General features: G+C 40.5%; 1 protein-coding gene across 3 annotated transcripts in view; it reads left to right on the top strand.

Annotated features, from left to right (window-relative positions):
* The window catches only part of USF3 (upstream transcription factor family member 3), a 47,608-nt gene extending 26,391 nt beyond the window's left edge, over positions 1 to 21,217 (top strand). For all 3 annotated transcript variants that reach the window (XM_060098949.1, XM_060098950.1, XM_060098951.1), the window contains exons 4-7: positions 1,050 to 1,078; positions 3,176 to 3,258; positions 11,412 to 11,508; positions 14,210 to 21,217. In XM_060098949.1, the coding sequence (XP_059954932.1) occupies positions 1,050 to 1,078; positions 3,176 to 3,258; positions 11,412 to 11,508; positions 14,210 to 20,640 (6,640 nt within the window). In that variant the 3' untranslated portion in view covers positions 20,641 to 21,217. The remainder of the gene's footprint in view (positions 1 to 1,049; positions 1,079 to 3,175; positions 3,259 to 11,411; positions 11,509 to 14,209) is intronic.
* The last annotated feature ends 4,982 nt before the right edge of the window (positions 21,218 to 26,199 follow it).

Raw genomic sequence — 26,199 nt, 5'->3', positions numbered from 1 at the left:
TTGTTAGTGCATGAGTGCTAGTGACTACCACACTTCCCTCCCTGGGGATTACAAGGTTCTTCTGTACCATTGCTTGTTTTCTGTACATACTCATCCCTACCCCTGGCCAGGTGCCAGAGCAAACATCAGAAATCACCTACAGGGACTTGCCTGGTGGTGCAGTGGTTAAGAATCCACCTGCCAATGCAGGGGACATGGGTTCAAGCCCTGGTCTGGGAAGATCCCACATGCCCCAGAGCAACTAAGCCCGTACGCCACAACTACTGAGCCTGCACTCTAGAGCCTGTGAGCCACAACTGCTGAGCCTGCGAGCTGCAACTACTGAAGCCCGCATGCCTAGAGCCCGTGCTCCGCAACAAGAGAAGCCACTGCAATGAGAAGCCCCTGCACTGCAACAAAGAGTAGCCCCCGCTCACCGCAACTAGAAAAAGCCCACGTGCAGCAATGAAGACCCAATGCAGACAAAAATAAATAAATAAAAATAAAATACATTTATAAAAAAAAAAATCACCAACAGTTGACCCTTGAACAGCGTGTAGCTAGGGGTATAGCCAGACCTCCTATTCACAGTTCTCCATATCCACGGTTCCATATCCATGGATTCAACCAACTGCGGATCCTGTGGTACTGTAGTATTTACTGTTGAAGAAAATACAAGTATAAGTGGATCCGTGTAGTTCAAACCCCTGTTGTTCAAGGGGCAGCTGTACTTGGCACATCACTTAGAGAGCTGACTAGCCCCTTAAGTACATTTTTCAAATAGGTAAGATTTTCAATGATTGACTTACTTCCCAACCAATGACTTCTGGGTATGGAAAAATGGAGAATTGTAGTTACTTTGAGAAATTGTGAATTCTAAGTTTATATTGATGTATCTGCAGTTAGGTTTTTATACCATAATATATTATTAAGAAAATTTTCCTTCAAATGGCTTCTCATTGATACAACAAATACAAATTCATAAAATTAATTTTTATAGTTCTCAAAATATAAAGTAAAATGTTTTCCTATTATTTTCATGTTCCTTTTATCTGTACTTTTTGTTTCAGAAAGAAAAATCGGGAGACACACAATGCAGGTAGAAACAGCAATTTAAGTTTTATTTGTTAGCATTTTTGGTATTCAAAATGAAATTATACTGCAGTTGATTGTGTTTTTATGTTATAAGCACAGAATCATTATTAATTACATTTTAGGAAAGTGTTCCTTTATTGTTTGGGTTTTTTTTTTTTTGCATTTTTTATGTTGAAGTATACTTGTGCAATGTTATATACATTACAGGTGTACAACATAGTGATTCAAACTTTTAAAGGTTATATTCCATTTATAGTTATTATAAAATATTGACTGTATTCCCTGTGTTATACAATATACCCTTGTATCTTACTTATTTTATATAAAATAATTTGTTTTATATTGTTTTTAGTTGACAAAATACTCCCTAAGTCTCATGAAGATGGCTTATCACTTTCTAATTCACAGCCTATTAAATAATTTAAGGATTACTATACCCCTGGAGCTAGTGTTTTAAGTGATTTCACCCACTGAGAATTCCATATATACTCTTCCTGAATAGAGTGAAGAGTATGTACCTCTGCAGAAATTCTAGAGTGGGCTAGCTGCCTACAGTAGGGAAGAAATGGGGAGCAGGCTGTAGATCTTAAAGGTACTTGAAATGTGAACAGTCTTAAATTAAGCTGTGGAGTTCTCAATTATAAGAAGAAATGTAGAAAAAAATATTTGATTTTTATCTCAAACATCAAAATTATAGGCCACAGCCAGGTAAACATTTATAGAAGTAATTATGCATACGTTGACAATTTGGTACATTTTTAACATTTTATTTTCCATCAGGGACTACAGTCAGATCTAAAAATATATATTTTAGACTCAATTTCTATTACTCTATAAATAATCTCTTCCCTTCCCTAAGGAAAGGACCCTGGGGAAAACTTTATCTATGGAAAGATGTGTTGAACACTGGTAGGACATTGCTGTTCCCCAGAATGGGAATTTACTACCTTTAAATTCCCTTTTATCACTGTGGATAGAGCCTTAATGTTGTTGTTCTTGTTGTTTTATCTACACACATTAAAAAATATGCTCTTAGATAACAGCAAATACTATTGTTAGAGAATTCAGAAAAAAGGTGAGCTATAGTTTATTGCTTTGTGGGTTTTTTTTTTTTGGCCACATCAATAAATCTGATTTTTTTGGCCATATGAACTAAATCTTTTTATTAGAATCAGATGTCACATGGGACCATAAATATGTCCTGATAGTAATTTATTAAGAGAGAGTAAATGGATGTCATTTAAAGGATGTTCTTACTGCTAGATTATGAAGCAAAAAGTATATATTTTGAAAAACAAGACCTACTTATGCTATATCTGAAAGATCATCCTCTTAGAAGCGCTGAAGTCCTTTGTTAAAAGGAAGGTTTTAGAAAACTAACAGAAAGTAGACTGATTTTTCTATTTACAGTGTCTTATAGAAAAACTGTTTAGATCATCGCTTGTATCTCCTTGCCCCTTTCATACAACTTTTAAAGTTGTAGCACGTAAGCCTGGAACATTTCTCAGTTAATTGAGAAGTTGTCAGTTGTTCAGCTTCTTAGATGGGCCAAAGTGAACAGCACAGACCCCACAGAAAAAAATAAACCACTGCCTTTTCTTGTCTATTTTAAGTCACAACTAATAGCCATTTCTATTCCAAAAATGCCTTCTAGTCAGCCTAAAAGGTGTGTTAAAGTTCTTTAATCTGTCTAAAAATGTCTAATTTGCCCATTTGCTATAAAGAAGCAGCTTTCTAGTAACATAGCTAGTGGGTTCTTGTAATTTAGTTATCATTAAAATCTCTAATAATTACTTGAAATATAATAATGGCCTAAGAGTAATGTAGTATTAGCACTTTGTGTTTATAATTTGAATTTAATTATTATAGATTACATTATTTTAAATCCTAATAAATGGTATGGCTTATATTGATTTCCATAACACTAAACCTAGAATATGACATTCTTAGAAATCTTATTATAGTTATTTGTATTCAATAGGTACTATTTGATAAGACTTTCTTAGGTATTTCTTTACCTAAAATTTCTTTACTCAGGGAGAATGAGACACTTTGGCAGTAGTACTGTAAGGTTTGATAAATGAATTTTTCCTCTATCTAGTGGAGAGGCATAGAAAGAAGAAAATCAATGCTGGGATAAACAGAATAGGAGAGCTGATCCCATGCTCCCCTGCGCTGAAACAGGTAAGAAATCCACTCATACTTTCACCAATTGCTTGTGATCATATAATTCCCTAAGTTGTTCCTGTGCTCAGAATGATTATTTTTGTTCCCTGCCATTAATGGTTTTTTAGAGTTAATAATTGCCTCATTGTTTTTCATTTGCTCAATTTTCTATATACCTGCCTATCTTTAATTCTTTCCACACCTCCAGCAGTCTCTTACTACAGTTTCTATATGGTCAAATTGCCACATAATTTCCATTTTCCCAATTTTTCCTTTGAACCTTCTGAACCTTTTTACTTCTGGAACCCTCTGCCCTTCCTTTTCAATCTCAATTAGTTGGTTTCTTTCAACTCTTCTGTTTTTAATTTCAGCTCTTATATTTTTAATTTCCAAGTCTTTTTTTCTTTTTCTCTTTGTTCCTTTCATACATTTTTTATGGATATAATATCATCTCAGCTTTGAGAATATTATATAGGGTTTCGGGTTTTTTTAATGTTTCTTCTATTTTCTATATTGTCTTTGTTTCTTCTGATTTCCTTTTCCCCTCCTCTGTTTTGATGTTTTGTCTTTCTTTTTGGAGACATTCCTTAAATGTTTAATGATATTTAGCTGTTTTTTTCATATTTGAGAATGAGACATTAAAAAGCTGATTGAACAGGCTTGTGGTTTGGTGGTCCTAACTGTCTGGTGATTGGCTAGTGAGCTGATGTTGTTGTTATTGTTGCTGAACTAAACAATATCAGTATTTGTAGATTTCTTCTTTTGGGGTTAGCTATTAATTTTTATTTTCCGGAGAAGGAGCCTTCAGCACCCTACCTAGGAGTGGGAATGGTGGGAAAAGAACTATAAGGCTCATTGCCATTTTTCTGAGGGCTGGGATGGGGAAGGGGTGCTGGAGAGTCTCATGCTTTAGAAGGCAGGATTTTACTTTACCTCCCTGTTTTCGTTTAGGAGCCTCATCTTGTCCACTTCTGTGCCAAGTAAGTATCCTTGAGGCTGAAATCTTCTGGTTCAAATTTCACAGAAAATAAACTTGTCTCCTGTGGTTGGGGAAGAGGGGAAGTCATCCAGCTGCATAGGATGTGTGTGTGTGTGTGTGTGTGTGTGTGTGTGGTTCTTATTACTGCAAAATAAGAATCTTTCTATCAGTCCCCTCAGTTTTAACCCATGCCTCACCCCACCTTCTGGGGTAGCTGGAGCTTCCCAGTCCCAAACCATCCCAGGCTTTTGGTGGGGAGGGCCAGATCAATGTGTTCACTTCACAACACTGTCTCCCTCAGCAAGGTCTTACAATTCAGTTTCTTTCCATTCTCCCCTACAAGATGGTACCTAGTCTTGCATAAATGTGTTTTTTAGTCTTTTTAAAAAGATACTTTCTGTTTCCTTAACACACAGGCAAACTTAAGGGGAGGTACTATGTCTTCTGATTGTTTTTCTTTCTCCACATATCAATGTATAGTAGCTGCTCACTAAGCACTGGTGTTTGCCCCATAAAATGTTCCTCCCCTTGGCTTCTATTCCTACAGGTTTCTCTGAAAGGAAACCATATTCATTTCTCTTTCTTGGTGTCCTAGAATGTGCAATGGAAGTCAGTATTTGGTCTCCAGAAGCTGAATAGATTTAGATTTTCTTGACTGTTGCCACATGTCCCCACCCCCATCTGCAGTAGAGAAGCAGTAGGTGGGCATTATCAGGTTCTGCCTTTGTCTCGACATTTGCTTTAAGAAAGGACACTATCTTAGTTTCTTTCTCTAAAGTACAGTGTTTCCTGGGTTATACTGGATTTCTGATGGGACCCAGCCTAAGGGACCCAAAATTGTAACTTGCTGAACCAAAGCCCTAAATCACCGACTCCTACATGAAGAGAGCTATCGGATAAAGTACTGGAGATATTTAATAGTATAAATACTGAGTAGAACTTAAACATTCACTGTAACATTTTTAAAAGCTGAAGAATAAAAAAAAGAAATTCCTCTTTCATAGCTTAAGTATTTATCAGTAATAGACTGGTAAACAAAATAAATACAGCCGTTAGAAAGTATAGCATAGACATAGATATATACACACACATATCACATCTTATTTATCCATTCATCTATTGATGAGGACTTAGGTTGTTTCCATATCTTGGCTATTGTAAATAATGCTGCAATGAACATAGGGATGCATATATCTTTAGGAATTAGTGTTTTTGTTTTCTTTGGATAAATATCCAGGAGTGGAATTACTTGATTGTATGGTCATTCTATGTTTAATTTTTTGAGGAGTCTCCATACTGTTTTCCATAGTGACTGCACCAATTTACATTTTCACCAACAGGACATGAAGTTTCCCTTTTCTTCACATCCTCGCCAACACTTCGTATTTGTTGTTTTTGGGTTCTGTTTGTTTTTTCTGTTTTTTAAATTTATTTATTTATTTATTTGGTTGCTCCAGGTCTTAGTTTTGGTACACGGGATCTTCGTTGTGGCATGCGTGACCTTTAGTTGCGGCATGCATACTCTTAGTTGTGGCATGCACGCAGGATCTAGTTCCCCAACCAGGGATCGAACCCAGGCCCCTGCACTGGGAGCACGGAGTTTTACCCACTGGATTACCAGGGAAGTCCCTGTTGTCTTTTTGATAACAGACATTCTGAAAGGTGGGAGGTGATATCTCATTGTAGTTTTGATTTGCATTTCCCTTATGATAATGATGTTGAGCATCTTTTCATGTGCCTGTTGGCCATCTACATTTCCTCTTTGGAAAAATGTCTATTCAGATCCTCTGCCCATTTTTTATTTGGGTTGTTTGGTTTTTGATATTTAGTTGTATGAGTTCTTTGTATATTTGGATATTAACTCCTTATTGGATATATCATTTGCAAATACCTTCTCCCATTCAGTAGGCAGCCTTTTTGTTTTGTTGATAGTTTCATTCACTGTGCAGTAGGTGGGCATTATCAGGTTCTGCCTTTGTCTCAACTTTTGCTTTATGAAAGGACACTGTCTTAGTTTTTGTTTGATGTAGTCCCTTTTGTTTATTTTTGCTATTGTTTCCCTTGCCTGAGGAGACAGATCCAAAAAAATATTGCTACAATTTATGTCAGACTGTTCTGCCTATATTTTCTTCTAGGAGTTTTATGGTTTTCAGTCTTACATTTAGGTCTTTAATCCATTTTGAGTTTATTTTTGTATATGGTCTGAGAAAATGTTGTTTTTTGTTTTTTTTTTTTTTCTTTTTTGCGGTATGTGGGCCTCTCACTGTTGTGGCCTCTCCCGTTGCGGAGCACAGGCTCCGGATGCGCAGGCCCAGCGGCCATGGCTCACGGGCCCAGCCGCTCCGCAGCATATGGGATCCTCCCAGACCGGGGCACGAACCCGTATCCCCTGCATCGGCAGGCGGACTCATAACCACTGCGCCACCAGGGAGGCCCTGAGAAAATGTTTTAATTTCATTTTCTTACATGTAGCTGTCCAGTTTTCCCAGCACCACCTAACGAAGAGATTGTCTTTTTCCCCAAAGTATCCTTGCCTCCTTTGTCATAGATTAATTGGCCATAAGTGCATAGGTTTATTTCTGGGCTGTCTATTCTATTTCATTGCTCTATGTGTCTGTTTTTATGACAGTACCATACTGTTTGTTTGTTTATTTGGGGTTTTTTTGCCGCACCGCACGGCATGTGGGATCTTAGTTCCCCGATCAGGGATCGAACCCACATCCCCTGCATTGGAAGCACAGAGTCTTAACCACTGGACCACCAGGAAAGTCCCAGTACCATACTGTTTTGATTACTGTAGCTTTGTAGTATAATTTGAAATCACGCATGATACCTCCAGCTTTGTTCTTTTTCAAGATTGTTCTGGTTATTTGGGGTCTTTTGTGTTTCCATACAAATATTAAAATTATTTGTTCTAGTTCTGTGAAAAAAGCCATTGGTATTTTGATAGGGATTGCATTGAATCTGTAGACTGCCTTGGGTAGTATGCTCATTTTAACAGTATTAGTCCTTCCAATCCATGAGCACAAAAATTACAGGCCAGTGTCACTGATGAACATAGATGCAAAAATCCTCAACAAAATGTTAGCAAGTTGAATTCAACAGTACATTAAAAGGATCGTAGGGCCTCCCTGGTGGCGCAAGTGGTTGAGAGTCCGCCTGCCGATGCAGGGGATACGGGTTCGTGCCCCGGTCTGGGAGGATCCCATATGCCGCGGAGCGGCTGGGCCCGTGAGCCATGGCCGCTGAGCCTGCGCGTCCGGAGCCTGCGCGTCCGGAGCCTGTGCTCCGCAACGGGGGAGGCCACAACAGTAAGAGGCCCGCATACCGCAAAAAAAAAAAAAAAAAAAAGGATCGTAAACAATGATCAAGAAGGATTTATCCCTGGGATACAAGGATGGTTCACTATCTGCAGAGCAATCAGTGTGTTACACTATATTAACAAATTGAAGAATAAAAATCATATAATCATCTCAATAGATGCAGAAAAAGCTTTTGACAAAATTCAAAATCCACTTAAGATAAAAACTCTCAACAAAGTGGGTTTAGAGAAAACATACCTCAGCATAATAAAGCCATATATGACAGCCCACAGCTACCATCATATTCAATGGTAAGAAGCTGAAAGTATTTCCTCTAAGAAGACAAGAATGCCCACTCTTGCCACTTTTACTCATCATAGTACTGGAAGTGCTAGCCACAGAAATCAGATAAGAAAAGCAAATAGAAAGAATCCAAATTGGAAAGGAAGAAGTAAAACTGTCACTGTTTGCAGAAGACATGGTACGCTTCATAGAAAATCCTAATGATGCCACCAGGAAACTACTAGAACTCATTAATGAATTTAGTAAAGTTGCAGGATACAAATTAATATACAGAAATCTGTTACGTTTCTATACACTAACAGCAAACTATCTGAAAAAGAAATTAAGAAAACAATCCCATTTACAGTCGTATCAAAAAGAATAAAATACCTAGGAATAAATCTAACTGAGGAGGTAAAAGACCTGTACTTGGAAAATTATAAGACACTGATGGAGGAAATTAAAGACAACACAAACAGATGGAAAGATATACCATGCTCAAGGATTTGAAGATCCATAAAATGACCATACCATCCAAGATATATAAATATATTTTTTAAATTAATTAATTAATTTTATTTTTGGCTGCACTGGGTCTTTGTTGCTGCATGTGGGCTTTCTCTAGTTGCGGCAAACGGTGGCTACTCTTTGTTGCGGTGCTCAGGCTTCTCACTGCGGTGGCTTCTCTTGTTGTGGAGCAGGGGCTCTAGGCATGCGGGCTTCAGTAGTTGTGGCACGTGGACTGTAGAGTGCAGGCTCAGTAGTTGTGGCGCACGGGCTTAGTTGCTCCACGGCACATAGGATCTTCCCCGACCAGGGATCGAACCCGTTTCCCTGCATTGGCAGGCGGATTCTTAACCACACACCACCAGGGAAGTCCCCAAAATATATTTTTGAAAATTAAAACAAAATAATGTAACATACTTAAATTTTTTTTGTTGAAGTACAGTTGACTTACAATGTTGTGACAATCTCTGCTTATAGCAAAGTGACTCAGTTATACACATATATACATTCTTTTTTTAAAAAATATTCTTTTCCATTATGGTTTATCCCAGGAGATTGGATATAGTTCCCTGTGCTGTACAATAGGACCTTATTGTTTATCCATTCTAAATGTAATAGTTTGCATCTACCAACCCCAAACTCCCAGTCTATCCCTCTCCCTCCCCGCCTCCCCCTTGGCAACCACAAGTCTGATCTCTATGTCTGTGAGTCTGTTTCTGTTTCATGGATAGGTTCATTTGTGCTGTATTTTAGATTCCACATATAAGTGATATCATATGGTATTTGTCTTTCTCTTTTTTTTTTTTTTTTTTTGCTGTACGTGGGCCTCTCACTGTTGTGGCCTCTCCCGTTGAGGAGCACAGGCTCCGGATGCGCAGGCTCAGCAGCCATGGCTCACAGGCCCAGTCGCTCCGCGGCATGTGGGATCTTCCCAGACCGGGGCACAAACCCGTGTTCCCTGCATCGGCAGGCGGACTGTCTTTCTCTTTTTGACTTACTTCAATTAGTATGATAATCTCTAGTTGCATCCATATAACATACTGTTTATAGTATCCTATCTGGGTTTTTTTAAAAAGATTTATATATATATATATATATATATGTTTATATATATATACATATACATATATATATATATATATATATATATATATACACACATATATATATATATATATATATATTGGCATAGAATATTTCTGGAAAGATACACAAGTAACTTACAGTTGTTGACTCCAGAAAGGGGTTTGGAGGGCTAAAGTCAAAAGGAATGTACTTTTCATTATATATCTCTTCATATTATTTACATTTTTTTTGCCATATGCATATATTATATTTTCAATTTAAAAAATTTAAGTAAAGAATACAGGAACTTGGACATAAAATATGATCTTTTTGAGAAAGCTTAGGAATAGAATATATTGGGAGCATGACGCCAAAACTCAATCAAGTGACACTGTTATCTCAACCTACTATTTAGAATAGTTTGTAGTTGTGGTTGACAGAGTAAAGAATAACATTAAAATCTAAAATCTTTCCATGGTCTTGAAGGCTCTCTCTGGCCTCTCTCCTCTTACTGTTCCCAATATACTTGACTCTAGTCTCACTCACTTCCTTACTATTCCTCCAACATGCCAAACTCAGCCCCGCCTGAGGACCTTTGTCCTTGATGATCCTGATACCTGAGCCTTCTTCCTCCACATATCCACAGGGCATAATTTCTTGTACTCCCTTCAGATTTTTGCTTAAATATCACCTTACAGAGAGGCCTTCCCCAACCTCCCTATGTGAAATAGATTGTAGCAGAATGTCTTGGTCAGTTTGGGTTGCTATAAGAAAATTACCATAGACTGGGTGGCTTAAATAACAAAAATGTATTTCTCACGGTTCTGGAGGCTGAAAGTCCAAAATCAAGGTGTCAGCGGGTTCGGTTCCTGATGTGGGCTTTCTTCTTGGTTGTGTCCTCACATGACAGAGAGAATGATCACCTCTCTCATGTCTTTTCTTCTAAGGGCAGTGATCTCATCCATGAGGGATCTACCCTCATGATCTAATTACCTCCCAAAAGCCCCACCTTCAAATACCATCACATCAGGGATTGGGGCTTCAACATGAATTGTAGGGGGACACACACATTCAGTCCACAGCACAGAGTAACCTCTGCCATCTCTCTGGCCCCCTCCTTACCCTACTTTACTATTATTTTTTTAATATCTTACAATTTTATTTGTCAGTTATACCTCAATAAAGCTGAACAAATAAGGAATAACAATATAGTTCTTCTAATGAGTCCAAGAAATAATGCATTTGAAGTACTTAAAATAGGACCTGACACACAGTAGCTACAAGAAGCTAGCAATTATTAAGCACTTTCCATACCCCACTAACTGTGTTCTCAGAGTGTTACATTGCTCTCTCTATATTAAAGACTTTAATCCTTACCACACCCTTCAAGGTACGTACTTTTATTAGCCCCATTTTACAAATGAAAAACTGAGGTTTAGAAAGACTAAGTAACTTTCCCAAGTTACAGAAATGCTAAGTGGGGGAATCTGTGCTCCCATCCATTATGCTCTTCTGTGATCTGGAATAATAAAGCACACAGTAAATATCATAGTAAGAGGGGAATAATACCTACCGTCTAGCCAAGAAAATATAGAGTGCTAGAACAGAGAGGCCCAGGGAAGAGTTCCTAGAGAGAGATGCATCTAAACTCAAACCTGGACCGGGCAAGGGAGGTGACTAGATTAACAGAAAGTGAAGTACCCTACTTGATTTTTCTTCATGATATTTATCACCACCTGATTTTATTTATAAATATAAATAGATATTAATATATAATAGTTCCTCATAAATAAATGATATTTCTCAAGGTCAGGAACTTTGTCCCTTTTGTTTATTACATCCCCAGTGCCTAGAACAGAGCCTCAATAAATACTTACTAAATGAAAGAGGAACAGTAGAAGTTTTGAATATGGTGGCAGTTTTAAATTTTGAAAAGATACGTATCACATATATGTGATAAAACCAAAGCTTTAACTTTCTTCTGGCAAGTTCTTACCCTTCAGTGAAACTTTTAAATGGTTGATTTTCTTTGGCAGAGCAAGAATATGATCCTGGACCAAGCCTTTAAGTATATAACAGAATTGAAAAGGCAAAATGATGAACTCCTGCTTAATGGAGGAAACAATGAACAAGGTAAAGATGTTAAGATTCTTACTTTCTGTTGTTTTTTCAATGTTCAGGCCTTTGTGTCATAGTGCAACTTATATTAGGATACAGAAGGCTTTTTTTGCCCCAGTACATTAAGATCATGCGTTGGGTGGGCCAGTGAGGATAGTGTTGCAAATAAATTCAACCTAGTTGACCCCTTTTCCCCCTTCTTTGAGCAACTCTAACCTTGTAGGCATACACAATTTTGATTTTTTACTCTTCTTGTACTTCATGTTTGCTAAACTCATGATGCAAATAATACTGGATCTCCTTCCTTCCAGGTGGATCTTCCAGCTAGGGGAATCCCATAAGAGGATGCAGCGGGAGTCCTGCTCAGTGAAACTTAAAACAGATAAAGATATGCCTGTGCCAGGACTTAACTAGGAGTTAACTCAGAAGGCCAAAACATTCAGTTCATAATTGTTTATACTGCATGTAATGTGTGCATGAGACTGCCTGGTCATTTAATGACATTTGAGTTTTAGAGGTGACTTTTTTATGCTATCAGATGAGTTCTCTTTTCCCATCTGCATTGGAGAGAAGGTTTCCCTGTAACAGCTAAAAAGAAAAATACCCCAGGCAAGTAGAAAGCTCCGAGTGGTAGGCCAGTTTGAAGTGTCTTTTATTTATGTCTCCGACAAGAGCAGAGAGAATCTCCTGTGACAACTCAGTAGATCACCTTAAAAGGAGACAGACCTCAGAATTTGCTGATGTGGGAGCAATGCTGGGCTGTGTTTATTGTAAGAAGTGAGAAGGATGCTGGAAAGCACATCCAGAAGGTCGGCATTCTGAATTCTTGTTTACTTTCAGTTAGCTGACAACTTACCCCTCCCCTCAGTCAGCTGTCTTTTATGGTCCAGGTCCTGTTTTATGATGCTGTCAGGCAATTAGATACATGATCAATATTTGGTAACCATTTTGAGGCACCCACGAAAGGGATAGTAAGGCTAGAGTGATGTATAGACTTTTCTAATGAGGACTCCTCTGGTTTCACAGCCCAGCATCTGAGGCAATCGAGTTACCCTGGGGAAAAGGGAAACCTGAAGAAATACAAGTTGCAGGCGGTTCAGGAAGCGCTGAACAGCCAGGCCAGGGGTTGGGGCAGCACCCGAGGCTTAAGTCCGACCGTGTTGTCATCGCGGTCATGATCCTTTCTTTGGTTCTCTTTTGTATCTGCTCTCTCTTCTTTTCCCAGCAGCTTCCTCCACATACTCACTGTCCACATGACAGTCTTGCACAGTGGCCACAGCAGTGGTCTTGGGAGTCAGGCCCACCTGGCTTTGAGTCTCGGCTTCCTTTGCTCACTCAGTACCTTTGGCCAGTTACTTAACCTCTCCAAGTGTCAGTTTCCCTGTCTTAAAATGAGGATAATCATAGCATGTATCTAGTCGACTTTAGGCAAATTATATAGCTACTCTGAACCTGTTTCTTACAGCTAAAAGCGATGATGACAAAGGTGGTTGTCCCACCTCGTGGTTATTATGAGGATTAAAAGGGGTAACACAGGTAAAGCACTTAGAGTAAAGCACAGCACAAGAGTAAATGCTTAATAAATGGTATCTGTTGTTGTTGTTAATTATTATTCTCATTAAATGAGACAGTGAATGAAAAGTGCCAGGCATAGAGTAAGTGCACAATAAGTGAGAACCATCTTCTTGATTATTTGGTCCATGATAATTGTCCTTTGATTTCTAATGTCCATAGCACATTGGCATCTTTCTTCTGTGGTTCTTTCTTTAAATAGCTGAGAAAAACAATCTGATAGTCTCATCTCCTCCTTGTTGGGAAAGAACTTGTTACTTCAGGCTACCTTATAAGGTACTGGCCTTGAGGATCGGCTGCCTTTGGCGGAGAGAATGGGGGAGAATACCTACTATGGCAAGTCAGGTGGGGATGTATAGGGTCACAGAGCATACATACCAACAGCCAAGGCTGACCCTTAGTATCCATGGTTGAGGCTGTCTCCTTTAAAACAGTGTAGGGCATCACGGACATCTTCATTACTCACTAGCATACACACATTGGCCCTACCAAGGAAAAAACAAGTTTCACTGGTGGTGCTTTCTTCAGCACTCTCCCATCTTACTTCTTACATGTTCTGCTTGGTCTCTATTGTTTCAAAGGGTAAAATAGAAACCAGTTTAAAGCCATTTATAAAAGAGACTGTCGGGAGTTCCCTGGTGGCCTAGTGGTTAGGATTCTGGGCTTTCATTGCCATGGTCCCAGGTTAAGTCCCTGGTTGGGGAACTGAGATCCTGAAAGTCGTGCAGAGGGGCCAAAAAAAAAAAAAAAAGACTCTCTGTTACCACCATAAAGTAATGTTAGTTATTGCAACATTTAAATGCTATTATATTGATATTCAGTGTTATTTTCCTAGCATGTTACCATGATGTCTTTCCTTGCTGCCCTATTTTGAATTTTGAGATTTCTACATTATGAGTAATTTTTGACCTTTGAATTGTTGACCTTTAAAGATACATACTTTTCAAAGGATTAGGATAGAGATTTGAGATACCATTCTAAAAAGAAGAAAGAACTTATATTAGAAAAGAGCTGAAGCTTCTCAGTTGAGGTATTTAGAATGCTAAAATTAGTATTCAGTAGTTTAGTATACAGCTATTTCTTAAACTATTATAAATATTGACACTTAGAGATAATTTTTTCATTTTTGTTTTTGATCTTGTAGCTGAAGAAATTAAAAAGCTACGTAAACAACTGGAAGAAATTCAAAAAGAAAATGGCCGATATATTGAATTACTAAAAGCAAATGACATATGTTTATACGACGACCCCACAATCCACTGGAAAGGAAATCTTAAAAACTCAAAGGTCTCTGTTGTTATTCCCAGTGACCAGGTTCAAAAGAATATCATTGTTTATTCCAACGGGAGTCAGCCTGGTGGAAATAGCCAGGGAACAGCTGTTCAGGGGATAACCTTTAACGTTGGTCATAATTTACAGAAGCAAACTGCCAATGTGGTGCCAGTACAGAGGACTTGCAATCTTGTGACTCCTGTGTCTATTTCTGGAGTTTACCCTTCTGAAAACAAGCCATGGCATCAGACCACGGTTTCTGCATTGGCTGCCAACCAGCCTGTTCCTCTTTGTCTTCCTGCTACCATTTCTGCTCAAAATATTCTTGAGGTTTCCACCTCCGAAAGCGAGTCGAGTGTGCTTGGTGCCAGCAGTGGCTCACTGATCACTGTCCCTGTCGGGCCTGTACCACCCCAGCATCGTTCGTTGCACACATGTCTAAAGGATCAAAATTCTTCTGAAAATAAGAATGGGCAAGAGAGCCCCAAATCATTGAAGAAAACAGTCCCTTGTGCCACAAGCATCTCCTCCAGCTGCTCAGCAGCTGCCACTAAAGGGCACCAAGGAAGCAAGTCCTGCCTGAGCGTACAGGAGTGCCGAAGTGATTTTCAAACCAACTTTGTTGTTTCCGTTACCACGACAGTTTGCTCCCAGCCTCCAAGATCTGCAGGTGATTCTTGTCCAGCGAGCATTAGCAAGGGTGCAGACTTGACAAGTGTTACTGCGGTGGTGGCCCCATCTGCCCCTGGAGGAGGGGAGACCACCACCCCTGTGAGCACTCTTTCTGCAAACCCTGTGGACAGTGGTTGGACTCTTTCTTGTTCTTTGCCTTCTTCAGCTGTTAGTGCTTCAGATTTGAAAAACATTAATAGCCTTACCCGAATTTCCTCAGCTGGAAACACGCAGACGACGTGGACTACTTTGCAACTGGCGGGAAACACTATTCAGCCCTTAAGCCAGACACCATCTTCTGCTGTGACTCCGGTATTAAATGAGTCTGGTACTAGCCCCACCACGGCCAACCACAGTAGATGTGTGGCTACAGGCATCAACTTGAATAATTCCTTTCCAGCAGATGGGCAGCCAGTTGAGCAAGTAGTTGTAACCTTGCCTTCTTGTCCATCTTTACCTATGCAGTCACTGATTGCCCAGCCACAGGTTAAATCTCAGCCTCCAAAAAGTATCCTTCCATTGAATTCAGCAATGCAAGTGATTCAGATGGCTCAGCCAGTTGGGTCGGCTGTTAACGCAGCTCCTGCTAATCAAAACGTTATCATTCTTCAGCCACCCAGCACCACCCCGTGCCCAACAGTGATGAGGGCAGAGGTTCCCAACCAAACAGTAGGTCAACAGATAGTCATCATACAGGCAGCTAATCAGAACCCTTTGCCACTCCTCTCTGCTCCACCTCCCGGTTCTGTCCGACTCCCTGTCAATGGAGCCAGTGCTATCATAGGTTCTAACAATTCAGTGCAAAATGTTTCGACCCCACAGAGTTTTGGAGGAAAGCACCTTGTCCACATATTACCAAGACCTTCATCTTTATCAGCATCTAATTCAACACAAACTTTTTCTGTAACCATGTCAAACCAACAACAGCCTCAAACCATTTCTTTAAATGGACAGCTCTTTGCTTTGCAGCCTGTGATGTCTTCATCAGGAACTACAAGTCAAACCCCTATGCAAATTATTCAACCCACCACCAGCGAAGATCCAAATACCAATGTTGCCCTGAATACATTTGGCGCTTTGGCCAGCCTCAATCAAAGCATATCGCAGATGGCTGGGCAAAGCTGTGTACAACTGTCTGTTAGCCAGCCTGCCAATCCTCAAACTGCTGCAAATAGTCAAACCACCACAGCTAACTGTGTTTCATTAACAACAGCTGTAGCATCTCCCATGACAAGGGAGAATTCAGCCACACTACCCAGTACGTATAATCTAGTGACCACTCCCTCAATGAACACTGTAGCTTGTTTGCCTAACATGAAGCCCAAAAGGCTGAATAAGAAGCCGAGTGTCAAGAAACACTTAGCCACTAATAAGTCAGCCTTCACTCCGAATCCAGCCAGAGATGTGGGTAAGTTAGACTGCCCCAGCACTGAAGGCTCCACAGAGCCATCGTGTAATGATGGACTTCTCGACAGCCTCCCTGGTGTGTTACCATCTGTCACTATGTCCCAGGCAAATAGTGTAAGTGTTTCTGGCTCACATTCTTTGGATGTTCTGAATTCTGAATCAGTGATACCTGAGTCCATACCCAAATCTAAGTCAGCAGAAGAGTCTAGCTCATCCTCCCAAGAATCTGTAACAAGTGAACATTTTACAATGGCCCCAGCAAAATCCAAAGATTCTCTCCCCGTTTTCCAACGAGAGACATCTCAGGATAAGCCACCAACTAGTTTGGCATTGCCAGATGCTGCCAAATCCTGCACTTCAGCCAATGTGTTGATTTCGTCTGCGAACGATCCCCACGTTTTGGTTTCTCAGGTTTCTGATTTGTCATCTGCCACGAGCACTGCAAGTAATGACTGTGTTTCTGAGGTAGAAGTCATTGCTGAACCTTGCAGGACTGAGCAAGATTCATCAGCTACAGTGCAAACCACAGGTCTCTTAAAGGGGCAGGGTTTAACTGCATTGCTATCTGATCTTGCTAAAGAAAAAGACCCTCAGAAATCATCTCTTTCAGTCCAGGTGGACCATCCTGACTTTTCTTCAGAAAATTCTAAAATAGTCCATTCAAGTGTTGATTTACATCCCAAACAGGAGCTATTACTGATGAGCAGTGATGACAGAGATCCAGGACAGCATCATTCCTGCATCCCTGATCAGGAGGTTATTAATGGTTCCTTGCTCACCAGTAGGCAGGCTGACTCCCCCATGTCAACCAGCTCTGGCAGTAGTCGTAGTTTCTCAGTTGCATCCATGCTTCCTGAAACAACTAGAGAGGATGTCACCAGCAATGCAACGACTAATACGTGTGACAGCTGTACCTTTGTAGAGCAAACTGATATAGTTGCTCTTGCAGCAAGAGCTATTTTTGACCAGGAGAACCTTGAGAAGGGAAGAGCTGGCACCCAGGCTGATATAAGGGAAGTTCCTTCAAAGCCTTCTGAAGCATCCTCTTTAGAGGGAGACCAGCCTTTCAAAACACAGATATCTAAAGAGAATGGCCCAGGACAGGCAGAAGCGACACCAAATGAATTTAATTCTCAGGATTCAATTGAAGCAACTGTGGGTCGGCCCCTTGAAAAACCAAGTTGTTCTATAGGAATGAAAACATCAACTGCCTCTTTACAGGTTTCGACTTCTCAGCCACCAAGCATCACCAGTTTAAGTGTGAATAATCTTATCCATCAGAGCAGCATCAGCCATCCTCTGGTCAGCTGTGCTGGTTTATCCCAAACTTCAGAGCAAACAGCTGTTCCTGCAACAGTTAATCTGACGGTTTCATCTAGCTCCTATGGCAGTCAGCCTCCTGGACCATCTCTGATGACCGAATACTCCCAAGAACAGCTAAATACTATGGCTGGTACCATACCAAATCCACAGATTCAAGAGCCACTCTTAAAGCCAAGTCATGAAAGCCGTAAAAACTCTGCTAAGCGTGCTGTCCAAGATGACCTTTTACTGTCTTCAGCTAAACGTCAAAAGCATTGTCAGCCGGCTCCCCTCCGGCTTGAAGGTCTGTCCCTGATGAGCCGAACTCCAGACAGCATTTCCGACCAAACTCAAATGATAGTTAGTCAAATCCCTCCCAACTCTTCAAACTCAGTTGTGCCTATTAGCAACCCAGCACATGGAGACGGCCTTACGCGGTTATTCCCACCTGGTAACAACTTTGTGGCCCCTGCGTTGAGGCAAACTGAGGTTCAGTGCAATTCACAGCCTTCCGTGGCTGAGCAGCAGCAAACGCAGGCCAGCCAACATCTGCAGGCCCTGCAGCAGCATGTGCCAGCTCAAGGGGTGCCTCACCTGCATAGTAACCATCTCTACTTAAAGCAGCAGCAGCAGCAAGTGGGGCAGTTAAGAGAGAGGCATCACTTATATCAACTGCAGCATCACGTACCTCACGCGGAGAGCTCTGTCCACTCTCAGCCCCACGTCCACCAACAGAGAGCCCTGCAACAGGAAGTTCAGATGCAGAAAAAGAGGACTCTCGTTCAGGGCACTCAGGCCTCTCAGCTTTCTCTACAACCCAAGCACCATGGAACTGACCAATCCCGACCCAAGAGCGGTCAGCCACACCCCCACCATCAGCAGATGCAGCAACAGATGCAGCAACACTTTGGAAGCTCCCAGCCAGAGAAGAGTCGTGAAAACCCTTCCACAAGCCGGAGTCACCATAACCATCTCAGTCAAGACATCATGCACCAGCAGGATGTGGGAAGCCGGCAACAAGGTGCGGGGCTTTCTTCTGAACACGTATCTGGGCATAATCCAATACAGAGGCTTCTGACATCAAGAGGCATAGAGCAGCAAATGGTGTCCCAACCGAGTATTGTGACGAGACCTTCAGACATGACTTGTACTCCACACAGGCCAGAGAGAAACAGAGTTTCAAGTTACTCTGCAGAGGCACTCATTGGAAAGTCATCTTCCAATTCAGAGCAGAGAATGGGTATATCGATTCAGGGCTCCAGAATTTCAGAGCAGCTTGAAATGAGAAGCTACCTTGATGTTCCCAGAAATAAGAGTTTGGCCATTCATAATATGCAGGGTCGTGTGGACCATACTGTTACCTCAGATATCCGCCTTTCTGACTGTCAGACATTTAAGCCAAGCGGAGCCAGTCAGCAGCCCCAGAGTAATTTTGAAGTACAGTCTTCAAGAAATAATGAAATAGGTAACCCTGTGTCGTCCTTGAGGAGTATGCAGTCCCAGGCTTTTCGAATTAGTCAAAACCCTGGTCCACCACCAATTGACCGCCAAAAGAGATTACCTTACCCACCAGTTCAGAGCATCCCAACAGGAAATGCTGTCCCACCAAGGGACAGTGAAAATACATGTCACCAAAGTTTCATGCAGAGTTTACTTGCCCCTCACCTGGGTGATCAGGTCATTGGGAGCCAGAGATCACTCCCAGAGCATCAGAGGAATACACAGTGTGGTCCCTCCTCTGCAATCGAATATAATTGTCCCCCAACTCATGAAAGTGTCCATATTAGAAGAGAGAGTGAGAGTCAGAATAGGGAGAGTTGTGACATGTCCCTGGGTGTAATTAACACCAGGAACAGCACTTTGAATATTCCATTTTCGAGTTCTTCTTCCTCGGGAGATATTCAAGGTCGAAACACAAGTCCCAACGTTTCTGTACAGAAGTCCAATCCCATGAGGATCACTGACAGTCACGGGACCAAGGGCCACATGAACCCTCCAGTCACAACCAACATGCACGGGGTTGCAAGGCCAGGTTTGCCGCATCCGTCTGTGTCTCACGGAAATGCTGACCAAGGGCCTCCTGTACGTCAGACTAGTTCTTCAGTTCCCCAGCGATCAAGGCATCCCTTGCAAGACAGCAGCGGTTCCAAAATTCGTCAACCTGAAAGGAATCGCTCTGGAAACCAAAGACACAGTAATGTCTTTGATCCAAGTCTTCCCCATCTTCCTCTGTCTACTAGTGGCAGTATGATTCTCGGACGCCAACAACCCACTACAGAAAAGAGAGGAAGTATTGTTCGTTTCATGCCTGATGGCCCACAAGTACCTAATGATAATTCAGCACCTGACCAGCATACACTATCACAAAATTTTGGTTTTCCATTTATTCCTGAGGGTGGCATGAATCCACCAATAAATGCTAATGCTTCTTTCATTCCACAGGTTACTCAGCCTAGTGCCACTCGAACTCCAGCCCTCATCCCTGTAGATCCCCAAAATACTCTCCCCTCCTTCTATCCCCCATACTCTCCTGCTCATCCTACACTGTCCAATGATATTTCAATCCCCTATTTTTCTAATCAAATGTTCTCGAATCCTAGCACAGAGAAGGTAAACAGTGGAAGTTTGAATAACCGATTTGGATCAATTTTATCTCCTCCCAGACCTGTTGGTTTTGCTCAACCAAGTTTTCCTCTTCTCCCTGACATGCCCCCAATGCACATGACCAACTCTCACTTATCCAATTTTAATATGACATCTTTGTTTCCAGAAATAGCTACAGCTCTCCCTGACGGCTCAGCAATGTCACCTTTGCTTACGATAGCAAACTCCTCTGCCTCGGACTCTTCCAAGCAGTCCTCAAACAGACCTGCCCACAACATAAGCCATATTTTAGGTCATGATTGCAGTTCAGCTGTTTAAATACTGACTGACTAAACATAAATGTAATGGGTGAGGTTACAAATGTATTTGTGTGTGTATTCACACATGTGCACAGGAAGAGAGAGATTGTGTGAATGTATCTCCTTGTGTTTGTATAATCAATTGTCAGTTATCTTCTGAATGTAGGGAAGCCGTGTCAGAGATGAGGCAAATACTGGGTCGTCGAAAACAAATTATCTTTCATTTTTAACTGCATGGTGTACTTTTTAAATTTTCCAAGCAGATTTACATTTCCAAGTTTGATCTGTAATCTGACATGCCCTAGATATTAATCGGCTGGAAGTTGAGGGAGATCATCTTGGTGTGTCCTGGGTGGTAGGAAGGAACCTAGATTTTAAACTTGATTGTTGATAATTTGTAAAATAGATAGTTGAGCTGATTGAGTTGCTTTCCAAAAATACAGACAGTTCGATATAACACAATGGCTCATAACCAAGTATGGGCCAGTGTCAGCATCTAGAACAGTTTCTTACCCATGGCAGGTGTTGACTTAATGTAGAATGAATGTCCATGATTCAAGTCAAGCAGTTAGCAAATAAATGAGTTGTTTAATCAACCTGTATTCCCAAGGTTTGGTTTAGGTAGAGGCTTCTTTCTTAATTATAACAATGCATAAATTATCTGAATGTCACGTCTTGTTCTCCAAATTAGGGAGCCATGTTATCCTTTAATGTGCCAAGATCCTGTAAAGCAAAGGTCTTCCTTAAACAAGTAGCCTTAAAAGTGGAAAGCTAAAAAGCAAAGTACATAGATGTTCTCCATTTTGTACTTGCGTTTTGCATCAGGCCATAAGGATAAAAGCAGTGGCATTGTGGAGTTTTGCATGTGTTCAGTTAAAGATTGTTTCATTCATTGAGTTTTGTTGTAGAATTCTCTTCTATTTATTTGATCTTGAATTAAGTTTATATTTGTTTAATCATTATGGACTGATCAGTAAATAGCGTGTTTGGAATCTACACAGTTATTTGAGCCTTACTTTAAAAATATTTCTGAACAGAGTCTTAAGCTCTGTCAGTATTTTCATTACTGATATTTATATTTAAAATATGGCATTGTATATTGCATTATTACCCTTCATAGTAGAATTACAATGAGAAGATAAATTTGTTCATTATTTTTCCTGATGGTAGATGTGAAATGGTGCTTCAAAAAATTGTCTTTGCATATGTCCATGTTTGTGAGCGTGTGTGTACTCGGACATAGATTTTAAAGTATAAACTGGCTCTTTAAAAATAGTCCTGCCATCTGAAAATGAGGAATTGGGACCTGAGACCTGCTGAAGTGTAGAAGAACTTGATGTTCTTTTTTTAAAATCCCCGCTGAAGTTAATAATGAATTTTAAAAATATATTCAAAATTCATGAATTGAATTTTGAAAATTTAATTAAAAATTAAGAAAACAATTATATGTACTCACATTCTCAAGCCCATTAGTTTTTGTTGTTGTTATAGTCTGCCAAAAATGGGATGGAGTGGGAGATATAAACTGTTCTGTCTACTCTGTTAGCAAAGTGAACCCACGGACCAGAATTTTTTTTTTTTTTCCTTAAACAAAAGCCGCCTAAGGCTTGGTTAGAGCAGTGAGCTCCAGTGAGTACCTCTGTTAAAGACTCAGCAAAAGGGTCATCTGTGCCTCTTCAACTGTTCTCACCAAATTTTCCCGTCTCTTCCTGCTGCCAGCTGAGGCAGCCTCCTGGGGGCAAAAAAAAATAAGAAAAATGTTTGTATTTTCTCCCTTCAAAACGCTCGTGGGGAGGAATAGGAGAGCATCATGAATAAGTTACTTAAACAAAACAGCAGATAAACACAGTAGTCAATTGAGAAAAAATATGTGAGGTTTATAACTTAAAAAAAAAAACAACTGAGTTTTAAGCTTTAACATTCAAGTTTTTCTTTGTTCTTGAAAGGTCCAGTCTGCTCATTTCAAGGACTGGTTTCAATGTGTTCAGCTATTCATTCTCCCTCCCTCCCTTCCTCCCTCTCTCTTTCTCACCTTGTCTTTCTCTCTGTCTCCCCCTCCTGCTCCTGTACCCGCCAACACACACACAGTGGCTATTGAGTTCTGAAGAACTGGAGACTGTTAGAATTGGAACTAAGGTAACAGGCTAAGAAGAAGCTCGATTTGAACATTCAGTGGAAAGGCCCCAAGCCTGGTACTTGCAGATATTTCTCTGTTTGCCTCGATTGTATTTTTCTGCTCAGCTCTGTTCAGAGATAGCATTTACATTCCTCAGAGCTTTCATTCCAGGAATATAACACTTTGATCCCGAAAAGAGTCTCTACCCCCTAAGTAAGGCTTATTTGACCATTGGAGGAAAGATAGACCATCTGCAAATAATTTGGCTCCTGCTTACATGTAGCTCTAATTATCTTACAGACATGTATGTATGTATGTAAGAGATCATTTTATACACAAACTCAATTCTGAAAATGTTCAGAGCACAGTAATCTTACTTGACTTATAAGCACGAGTATATGAGATTTTTGTTTGTTTTTGCGGTTCGCGGGCCTCTCACTGTTGTGGCCTCTCCCGTTGCGGAGCACAGGCTCCGGACGCGCAGGCTCAGCAGCCATGGCTCATGGGCCCAGCCGCTCCGTGGCATGTGGGATCCTCCCGGACCGGGGCACGAACCCGTGTCCCTGGCATCGGCAGGCGGACTGTCAACCACTGCGCCACTAGGGAAGCCCGAGTATATTAGACTTACCAGCAGTATTAAGTATTTGATAATTAGAGCTATATGATCTGGGGGAGGAAATTTATTATTTAATATCTAACGATCTCGGTATAATTTTTGGCAAAGGAATGGCAGAGAACATAGTCAATTTTTGTTATAGTAAATTTAATGTTACTTATGGCTTGCTAATATATGTCTAGAGAATGTAAAACCATTTCCACAGATAAATTTGTAATTTCTAGAAATACACTAACTTAGGTATGAGTCATAAGTGAGAGTCACTGATTAAATCATTTCTCTCTCGTAGTGTTATTGCTCACATAGAAACAGCTTCAGAAAGTGGTTGATTCCTCTAAACATTTTACATAGCAACTTCTGATGAGGTGAAAATTTTCAGATTTCTCATCATGTAAAAACTTCTAATGTGTCAATCATGGATAAAAGAAATCAACTTTGATGTCATTTCTTTTTCTTTTTGGTACATACAGGTTGTTTTGGGATGTTTTATACTGCTCCAGGAAGTTTATTTTTATTTTTATTTTAAGACCTTTGGGGTGTACCAGAGATGGCACCCTTTTTCTAAGGAGTGCAAATTCCAGAGTGATCATGATTTATAAAATGTAATGTATCAGAACTTTGGGAAGAGAAGAACGAGGAAGGAATGTTCTTTTTCAGTGATTTTCAGTCACATATCAGGGTGAATTGCAGTGAGGATCAACTTTTAAAAATCAGGCTTCTTGGGCTTCCCTGGTGGCACAGTGGTTGAGAGTCCGCCTGCCGATGCAGGGGACACGGGTTCGTGCCCTGGTCCGGGAAGATCCCACATGCCACGGAGCGGCTAGGCCCGTGAGCCATGGGCGCTGAGCCTGCGCGTCCGGAGCCTGTGCTTCGCAACGGGAGAGGCCACAAGAGTGAGAGGCCCGTGTACCGCAAAAAAAAAAAAAAAAAATCAGGCTTCTTAATATACAAAATTATTTAAACATTTTAAAGATAATTTGTTTTCCTTGCTCTTCTAACATTGGCCATTTCATGGAGAGGCTAAGATTTATACTCCAAAAAAATGTAGAAATACATTTTAATGGGAGTGAAGTTTTTAAAATTTGAGAAATGGTAAAGACTCACTAATATGCATCTTCTTAGCTTTATCCTTCCTTTGATACATAAGTACTTAGGCTCTTATTTTCTTCCATCTGCTCCATGTCAAACAGGTGGCAGGGAATCTGGTCATTTCCTTAGAAGGATGATTACTCCTCTGCCTTGAAACATTTACTGGGTCCAGTGTCTATTGGATTGTTGTGTGATAGGGACTCATACTTCCAAATCAGTGATTCCCAAATGCCTGCCTTTGGAAGCCATTATATCTCTTATTCTATTAAGGGGCAACAAGAATTTCTCGAAACAAAAGTAGTTCACGACCGATTGAAAATGTTTAATGTGCCATATAGTTCTGTCCCTTGTTTGGGAGAGTTGTTTTTTTTTTCTTTCCCCCCATGGAGGAGTTAAGAAAGGGCAAAGGTGGTACAAAAATCAGATGGCTTTGGGTTGATATCCTTCGGAACCTGGAAGTCGTTGTTCTAATTCTGCTGTCTCTCTAAATCTGCCTTTGCCCAGAGATAATGACCCATGGCTGTGTACTTCCAGAGGGCAATAATAATAAGTGATGATTTTATGATACCTTTATGCAAATTAACGGCCAGAAATTAGTTTCTTCTCTGATACCTTTTTGGCTGAAGGATACCATTTCTCCTTCCTCCAGAGTTCAACAGAAAAGGGTCCTTTTTTTACTTAACAATATTCTCCCTGCATTCTACACTTCCTGTGTGAGCCTAAGAGTGTTTCTACTAGAGTCTGTGGGGGACATCAGGTTCAGATTGAGGCAATCCAGGTGTTCTGGGAAGAAGTGTTGAGGAACTTCTTGGACACAGAGCTTCTACTTGTGCCCGCATGCCGCTACCCTGAGACTGCACTTTACCTGCAACTGTGCCTCTGGTCCTAGGACCAGCTATTGGAACATACTGCTCACTCACTCCTCTGTTACAGCAAAGAACCGGCCGGGATGGTACATGCTGTGTAATCAAACACCTAGATGACAAGTACAGCTGATGTTTCTCACTGTTGCCTTAACATTCTCTGAGCCATCTTTAAAGCCGATCTTGTAAAAAACTTACTAGTTAGATGCAAGACTCCCTTTAAACTCAGAGCTTGTATGTGGTGGCCATTCAACATTCTTCTTTCTAGATTTGCACAAACCCTGTCAACTGTAATCGTTTTCTGGCGCATGCCTGTGTTCAGATGCTTCATAAACATGAGCCAACCTGGGTTGATAATATTGGGGATAGTATCCAAATTGGTGTTATTTTGGATGACCGCATAATCTGTCACTAGGGATCTCATGAGACATAGAAGACAACTCTTCATTTGTTAACACTTTTTTGAAAAGATCATTAATTTTTTTCCCTCAGTTGTGTGTACAGCTATACACCATACTATGTCATAGGAACTTAAAGTTTACTCCATGTCAGTACCCTCTTCACTTTTCTGGACCTCTGTTCCTCCATCCCCTAAGTCTTAAAACCGTTTTTCATCTGTGAGGCACTGGACATGACTATATTGGTAACTTTTAGGGGGAGTTGAACTGTTGATCTTCCAAGAAGAAAGGGACCAGACAGTGTTGCTTAAAATGCTGCAGTTGTGTTACTGTGAAGAAAAGATTTGCTTCCACTTTCAACAGATATATATATATATATATATATATATATATATATATATATATATATATATATATATCTCCATATACACATATATTCATTTCAGTAAAAGTGGGTGGAAAAATCTGAGAACATAGTTACCTTCACAAATTATTT

This window comes from Mesoplodon densirostris, chromosome 5 (genome assembly GCF_025265405.1).
Source record: "Mesoplodon densirostris isolate mMesDen1 chromosome 5, mMesDen1 primary haplotype, whole genome shotgun sequence".
NCBI lineage: Eukaryota > Metazoa > Chordata > Mammalia > Artiodactyla > Ziphiidae > Mesoplodon > Mesoplodon densirostris.
The sequence above is the reverse complement of the archived record's forward strand: the minus strand, read 5'-3'. Positions and strand labels throughout refer to the sequence as shown.